Genomic DNA, 8,184 nt, shown 5'->3' with positions numbered 1-8,184 from the left:
GGGCTGCGGCGCCGCCTCAGCCGCCTGGAGAACCGCTACGAGGCGCTGGCCAAGCAGGTGGCCTCCGAGATGCGCTTCGTGCAGGACCTGGTGCGGGCCATGGAGCAGGAGAAGCTGCAGGCAGTGGGGTGTGGCCTCCGCTAGGGCGGCTGCCTCCCGGGGGCTCCCTGGCTCCAGCCCTGCTGGATCCCAGGCTGCGCACCCAGGGCCGGGGACCCTGCAGGGGTCCCCCTCCCAGCCCGGCCACCTCCACAGCAGTCCTACCGGCGTCCTCCCAGCCCCACCTGCACAGGGGCCACGCTGGCTGCTGGGCAGCGTGGCCTTGCTCTGAGGGCTGTGGTGGTCACAGAGCTGGCCAGGGCTGGCTGGATGGCAGAGGCGGCAGGTTCCATGTTCCCGGTCTAAAGCAGGGACCCCCACGCCCTGCCAGGTGCACAGAACTGGGGGGAGGGGCGGGCGGCTGGCAGTCCAGGCCCTCCTTGCCGCGGGCCTGCATGTGGCTCCACTGCTTAGCGGCGGAGGTGGCCTCCCACCCAGCCGGCCCACTGCCCTCTGTCTGGCCCCGGGCTGGAGCAGTCGTCAAGCCAGGAGGTGGCTGCCTAGGGCAGGTTCTGGGCTCTGCAAAAGCTCCCAGCTCTGCCTCCTTATGGCCCGGGAGCCCTGGGAAGGAGAGAACCCCTGTCGCCTGACCTCTTTCCTGAGAGCCCCACCAGGGTTCTAAGCCACCAGCCGGTGTCCTGGGCACACAGCCCCGCCCACATGCTTCTGGGCTGTGCTTGCTGGGCCTTAGTGTCCGGTCCTGTAGGGCTCTGGGAGCCGGCCACAGGCGGCTCCTTCCAGGATAGCCTGCAGGAGGCCACAGGGCACTGCGTTTGGCACCTCCAGTGTCCCCTGGTGCGCCAGGCCCTGCTGCTCTGTGACAAATCGGTTCAGCTGTTCTCTGCCGGCATTCCGTTCTCTGAGTCGCCGGGCGCCTCTCGGGGCCGCGCGGGAGCTCAGCGTGGGTCTGGGACAGTGTCCGGCCCCGCCCGCTCCGGGCCTGCTATGTGCGCGCGCTCACCCCTTGGTCCCTTGGGGACAGCTGTTGCAGCCAAAGGAAATAAACCCGACTTCTCTGACACCCGGGTGTTCTCTGAGGCTTGTTTTCCCCTCCGCCCCCGGCCTGCCTCGGTGGCCTGGAGGATAAGGGAACGAGGGCCCACGTGGTCACCTGCAGTTCAAATCCTGGCCCCGGTAGCCTAATTACGTGGGCCAGCTGTGTGTGACATGTGCTCCAGGCCCCGACAGGGTGGCGAGGGGGACTGGACTGCGGCGTGCCCACACCCCTCTCTGACTGCACACGCCCCCTGGCAGATAAAGCTCCAAACAGGCCCAGCAGTGCCAGACGAGCAGGGAGGGTCCCAGGACCCAACGCCCTCCCCCGTGCACGCCGGGGCTCACTGTCCTCGGGCCAGGTGCGGACCTACCTCCTGCTGCCCTCAGCCATCCCTGCGGGCCCGGTGTCACTGTCCCCAGCTGTCCCATTCTGGGGCCTCTGCAGAGACAACAGGACCCTGGGGAGGCCGCAGAGGAGGTCTCCTTGGGATTTCAAAGGATGCGTCCCCGCCCCACCCTTGGAGGTGGGAGACACCGGGTCCCCTCCTGCCCCATCTCCCGTGCTCGCTTTCCCCCAGCCAGTCCCATCCACTTCTCAGCCTGTGTTCACCGTCAGCAGGGGACACCTTGGAGTCACCCATGTCCTGCCGTGATCTACCTGGGGCTGGCTCCAGGGTGCAGCTGTGGCACGCTGCTCTAGAGAAGGCCACCTGGGGCCGGCAGGTGGTGTGGTGGGTGAGGTGTGGACTCCCACATGGCTGAGCACAGTTCGAGTCCCAGACCTGGCAGCTTGCCTTCTCACTCTCCCTCCGTCTCTCTCTGGTCAGATTCAAGTAAAGATATAATAACAAATGTGTGTAAAGTTTATGTGAGAAGGAGGAAGCTAGGTGAGCGGGTGGCGTGGCGGGCGAGATGCTGCAGTCCACAGGGCCAGGCACGGTTTAAGTCCTGGACCCAGCGGCTCGAGATGGGTTAGGGGCTCTGGACTCCCGCATGGCGACCATGGTTCACTTTCCCTCTCTCTCACTCTGTCCCTCTCTGGTCAAGTTAAAATAAACATACAGAGTGAATCCAGCTCAGAGAGAGCTCATGCTGGGCACATGCTGAGAGGAGGGTGGAGGAGAGGGGTTGCAGTGTGGCCTCCCCCGGAGGGGGTGCTTTCTCACCTTACCCCCCCTGTCTCCAGGAAGTGCACACGCCCTACAGCAAAACCTTAAAAAGGTAAATAAACGAGGAGAAGGGGAGCCCACATGGGCGGTTCGAGACCCAGCCCCGCAGGCCTGGAACATGCTGGGAGTGGGTGAGTGCTCAGAATCCCACATCTGGTCTCGTTATCTCTGTCTCTCACATGCGTACACACATGCTCTGTTATGAAAAAAGAGAAAATGCAAAAAGGGGGGCCGGCAGGTGGCGTGGTGGTGAAGGCACTGGACTCCCACATGGTCGACCACAGTTCGAGTCCCAGACCGGGCAGCTTGCGTCCTCACTTTCCCTCTCTCTGTCCCCCTTTCGTCAAATTAAAAATTAGTTAATAAATAAAATCAAATAAATAAAAAACGAAACAATATGAAAGCAAGTTCTGTACAGGAACAGGTGTGGGCCACCTTTGTCAGGCTGGGAGTTGACCGACCACTGATGGACCGACCACTGATGGATGGGGAGGACCCAGCCCTCCGGTTGCAGCGGCGCGAGGGCACAGCCACTAGGTGGCAGCAGAGCCCGGCGGTTTCTGGGCCTCCCTCGGCGGAGGGCGGGGCGGGGCGGTGCTGCTGGCAGGGCCCTGTGAGCATGCGCACTGAAGCCGGCTAGCCGGCGGCTGGACAGCGATCGGTCGCCCGCCCAGGTGGTTAAGGCAGCCAGACCCCTGGAGGCCGGCTGTGTGGTTCAAGTCCCAGACCTAGGGGCTTGACAAACACGCCGGCCACTGTGCATGCGTGCCCAGATCTCAGAGAGAGGGGGAGATGGTGGAGACGGGACTGAGGGGGGATTGTCCCGTCCTGCATGGGGTGTGCTTCCTCGCGCTCTCGCTCTGTCTGTCTGGTGAGTGCATGGACCATCCGGCAAAAATTTTTATTTTATTTTATTTTATTTATTTTTATTTGACAGAGAGGGACAAGGGAAGTTCCTTGAGAGAGAGAAGTCACGCCGCCAGGTCTGGGACTCGAACCGCGGTCAGCCATGTGGGAGCCCGGAGCCCCCTACTACCACGCCACCTGGCGCCCCCCATCTGGCAAGATTTTAGACCAGGAAAACAACGCAGGGGCCGAGGCTGGAGGCGCAGTGGGGCTCACGGTGCAGCCCCCCGCTGGGCTGGGCTCCTCCCCGAGCGGGTCCTCTCCTCTCACCATCGCTCTGAACCCTGAAGGGGAAAGGCAGGTGGTCTCTGAGCGGCCACGGGAAGCCCAGGGGGCCTGGTTGGGTGGAACTCCAGGTGTGGACGTTCTGGAGCCGAGAGCCCTGGGCTGGGCAAGGCCCATGGGCTGTTGGGTCAGCGGCTTGTGTGTGTGTTTTTTAGAGGTTTTTGCTATAGAGCACGTGCACTCACCAGAGAGACACAGAGACAGAGAGACAGAAAGCGAGAAATCACTCCCCAGGGGGGATGGCCACACCGCAATCCCTTCTCCTCCATTCTCCTCTCGGGATCTTGGGCACGCACGCACACGTGCCTGACAAGAGTGTTAACCTGCCGGGTCTGGGACGCGAACCACGGTCGCCTACATAGGAGTCCGGCAACGCAACCATTATTCCATTTGCTGGTCCCAGTGACCTGTGTTTTAATCGCCTCCACATCACCCCGGAGTCCCAGCTAAGGACCAGGGTCACGGGGACGACCCAACGCTGGCCCAATGAGGAGACAAGGTGTGTCACTCCCGGGACTCGGCTGCAGGAGGACCCCCACCGCAGGGCCGCACCGTCCTGGACCGAGCGAGCAGCCACGGCTGCAGGCACTGCGGTGACTGGGCACAGTGCCCCTGGTTCCCGCAGGAGGAGGTGGTCGGCCCGTTTGAACAGCTCCGGGGCTTGGGCCAGACGGTGGTGAGGCCGACCCCCACAGAAGATCCCAGGTCCGTGTCCAGAGACCCCCTGAGCACATGGGGCACACCCTCGTGGGCTGAGACTAGGAGAGACGGTGGCATCAGGACCCTGTTGGGCACGCTGTCTCTGTCGCTATCTCTGTCTCTCTTGCTCCCGGAAGAGAGAAATAAACAGGAAGGGGCCCAGGGCTGGCAGGAAGTGGGAACCCCCTGCCAGGGAGGCCAGGAAGCACTCATGCAGTGAGGCGGGCTGATGGGCGGGGACCCCACCCTCGGGGCAGAGCGGCCACTGGGGCCCCCTTCTCCCCGGTGCCCTGTGGAGCTTTAACTCCACGGCCACGTCCGGTCCGCCAGGATCCCTTTGAGCCGAGCGGGATTCCAGGGGCTCCGGTCAGCGGCATGTCTGCCCTCACCCCAGCAGGGCCCAGAGCAGGTGCAGCCGGGCCGGCCGCCCACCCCCAGCTGCGGCTGTCCATCCCGCAGGACACCCCATGCTATTAATAACCGGCTGCGGCTATAAAGCCAGGCCGCCACCCTGCGCGGCTCCTCCAGCCCCCAAGACCTTTACCCCCCTGTTGTGAGACAAAATGAAAAGTAAGTACCAGAACCGTCTCCCCCCACCCGGCCGGCAGACAGTCACACGGCACAGTGGGGGCAGCGAACCCCCAAGGACGCGGACACACAGTCGCCCGCTCAGCCTATGGGGGCCGGGGCGTCCCGAGTTCTGTCCTAGAGGGGACCGAGCCAGGGACGCCAGACTGGGCCGGGGACCCCAAGAATGCATGCGTGTCCTGGGCGATGTGGCCTCGGCGGTGGCTCCCTCCGTGGGGGTTCAATGGAGGAACGAGACAGGGGCTCCCTCCCCTCCCCACCAGACCTCCTGGGGCTCCCTAGCCCCCGAGGTTGTCTATTTCGAATACTCCCTTATCTATTGGAGGGTCACTGTCCCATGGGGTGACTGAGCCCCCAAGGCGGCTCCTCTCGGGAGCCCCAACCCCACCCAGCTGGCTCTCCTGGACAGTGCTGGCCCGTGTCCCCGACCTGGAGGCTGTGGTGTCCTGGGGACAGGGAGGAGACAGGCCATTCTCTGGGGCCCCCGGCTCCCCCATAGCATTGTCCATCCTCTTCAGCCCACTGCTCCCCAGACCCTGGCTGCCCCAGTCGGCTCCAAGGGGCAGCCTTTGAGGCCCGGAAGGACAGGAGTGCCGGGCGCGGGTGTCCTTCAGAGGTGGCGGCTGAGCCCTGCTGGGCCCTGGGGCGTCGCCCGAGCGACTGCTGATTAAGGTGCAGTTGAGTGCTACTTGATGTGGGTGACAGATGCTCGGGGGGCGGGGGCCTGAGATAGAGCGAGGGCGAGGGGGAAGGGGGGCTGGCCGGCCCCGCAGCCCTCCCCGGGGCCCCTCGGCCTCCTCCGGGCAGGTGTGAGCAGCTGTTTGGGCTTTTGGGGAGAGGTGTGAGGGCTGAAGTCTTGGGGGCCGGTGTCCGTGGGGAGCCCTGGGGCAGGGCGCCTTGGCCCTGATGGAAGATGGTGTCCACACACCTGTCCACGGCGGCCACGACGAAGGGGGGCTGGCCGGCCCCGCAGCCCTCCCCGGGGCCCCTCGGCCTCCTCCGGGCAGGTGTGAGCAGCTGTTTGGGCTTTTGGGGAGAGGTGTGAGGGCTGAAGTCTTGGGGGCCGGTGTCCGTGGGGAGCCCTGGGGCAGGGCGCCTTGGCCCTGATGGAAGATGGTGTCCACACACCTGTCCACGGCGGCCACGACCTCCCAGCAGGGGCACGCTGGGACCAGCTTCCTCACCGGGAAGGAGCCATGTGGGTCCCCGCCCTCGGCCCCAGGCACCCCAGACACCCCTCCACGCTGTCCGCAGAGGAGACCCAGGAGCCCCCAAGGCCAGGGCCCTTCAGGGTCCAAGGAAGAAGGCCCCGGGTAGGGTCTGGGGATGACTTGGCTGGAGAGGTGCCAGCCACGGGGCGGCAGGAGCGCCAGCACCCGCGGCGCCTCGGGGACAGGGCTGGAACCGTCCCTGCCTTAGACCATGCTGACGTCAGCTGTTCTCTGTGGGCGCCCGGCCACAGCGGTGCCGAGTAGGACCCGGCTCCACCCCAGTCGTGACAGCTGAGGCGCCTCTTGGCATCAGCCAGCATCCTCTGGGGGCAAAACCACCCCCCGCGAGCCCCTACTGGTGAGGGCAGTCCACGGACCCCCACGGGCCTTCGTCCCATAATCCTCTACTCCTGAGGTCCTGTCTATACTGAGTGTCCACCAGCAGGTGGCTAATGGCTATGTTGCTGGACTCCCACGTAGTCGACTGTGGTTCAAGTCCCGGACCCGGTGGCTTAAACTCACGCCAGGCGCGTGTGCGTGCGTGCCCAAGATCCCGAGAGGAGAATGGAGGAGAAGGGATTGCGGCGTGGCCATGCCCCCTGGGGGGTGATTTCTTGCTTTCTGTCTCTCTGTCTCTCTCTTCCTGGTGAGCGCACATGCCCTATAACAAAAACCTCTCCCAAAACAAAAACAAAAACAGAGTCTGCTCGCTGCTCACACGGGCCCCAGGATCAATTCCTGATGGGCAGATGGTGTGGACGAGGGGACCTCGGCTGTGGCTCTCCCTCATCCCGCTCAGTATGGATTGTTTTTATTTTGGAGAGGTTTTCGCTATAGGGCGCGTACGCTCGCCAGAAAGACAGAGAGAGACAGAGAGACAGAAAGCAAGCAATCACCCCCCCCCCCCCCAGGGAGGATGGCCACCCCGCAATCCCTTCTCCTCCATTCTCCTCTCGGGATCTTGGGCATGCACGCACATGGTGTGAGTTTAAGCCACCGGGTCCAGGACTTGAACCACTGTCGGCTACATGGGAGTGCAGCGACGTAGCCATTACACCATCTCCTGGCCCCTAGACTCCGTTTTTCTCCCCATAATTAACATGGGGTCCCCTCCCTGGGCACTGTGGACACCGGGGCCGGGTCGTTCTCTGCGGGTGCTGAGCGGTGTCTCTGACTCCACCCACCCCATTCCAGGAGCACCCCCACGCCGGATGTGACGACCACAGGTGTCCCCAGACACGGCCAGCCCGCATCCTCGCGACCCGAGGCCCAGCCGTGTATTGTCGCTTCCCGTCCCTGAGCCCTGCGGAAGGTCGTTGGGCAGCCCGGCCTCGCGGTCATCAGCCCTTGCATGGTGACTGACCCCCAGCCGTCTGCCCTGCCGAAGGACACTCGGAGCTAAGAGCAGGGAAGCAAGCTGGCTGAGCTGGTGACCCGGTCACCACTGTCCTTGTTTCATGCTTGTATTCTTTAATTTTTATTTATTATTATTCTTTAATTTGACGACAGAGAGTGGAAGTAAGAAAGCCACCTTGTCGGGGACTTAAACTGCGGTCGGCCATGTGCGAGTCCAGGCCTCAGCCACCACGCCCCCTGCCGGCCCCTCTATTTTATAAAATCTACCTAACGCGGAATTCAGTTCTGACCACCGTTCGGGGCCCAGCTCCGCGGCAGTGGGCACCCCCGTCCAGCTGCAGAGCTCCCGTCTCTTCCCCAACCCAAACTGTCCCCCTGGCGCCGCCCAGCCCCCCAGCCCTCGGGGCACCATTCTGCTTCCTGTCTGGCTGGGACCACGGGGCCTTGCTGTGAGTGGGTCCCACGGGGTGCCCCCTGGTGACGGGCGTCGCACACTGCGGTCAGGGCCTCGGCTCGGGCTCCCTGGTAGCAGGTGCAGGGTGGCACTCCCCGAGGCTGGGGGACAGGCCGGCGTTCGGACCGCTGTTCATTTCCTTGTTTGTTTGCTTTTTTAGAAATTTTGCCATAGGGTGTGTGTGTGCTCTCCAGAAAGACAGAGAGAGACAGAACGCGAGAGATCACTCCCGGCGGGGATGGCCACGCCGTAGGCCCTTCTCCTCTTGGGATTTCGGCACGCACGCACACGTGTCCAGGGTATTTTTCAAACTGCAGTCACGTGGAATATGGCGCCCTTAACCCCTAGGCCCCGGGACCAGCCTCACCAAGAGTGATGGTCAAGGTGCCGATGCAGCCAGGCAGGATCTGGCCGCCCAGAG

At 63.7% G+C, this 8,184-nt stretch overlaps 1 protein-coding gene across 1 annotated transcript in view; it reads left to right on the top strand.

The window, feature by feature from the left end:
• Positions 1-286, top strand: part of DAPK3 (death associated protein kinase 3) — a gene marked incomplete in the record, with an annotated part of 17,730 nt that extends 17,444 nt beyond the window's left edge. Inside the window, 1 exon segment of the mRNA XM_027769616.1 lies at positions 1-286. Within this exon segment, the coding sequence (XP_027625417.1) occupies positions 1-144 (144 nt within the window).
• Positions 287-8,184: the final 7,898 nt, after the last annotated feature.

Source organism: Tupaia chinensis, unplaced genomic scaffold (genome assembly GCF_000334495.1).
Source record: "Tupaia chinensis unplaced genomic scaffold, TupChi_1.0 Scaffold149964_2, whole genome shotgun sequence".
In the NCBI taxonomy this organism is placed as follows: domain Eukaryota; kingdom Metazoa; phylum Chordata; class Mammalia; order Scandentia; family Tupaiidae; genus Tupaia; species Tupaia belangeri.
The sequence above is the reverse complement of the archived record's forward strand: the minus strand, read 5'-3'. Positions and strand labels throughout refer to the sequence as shown.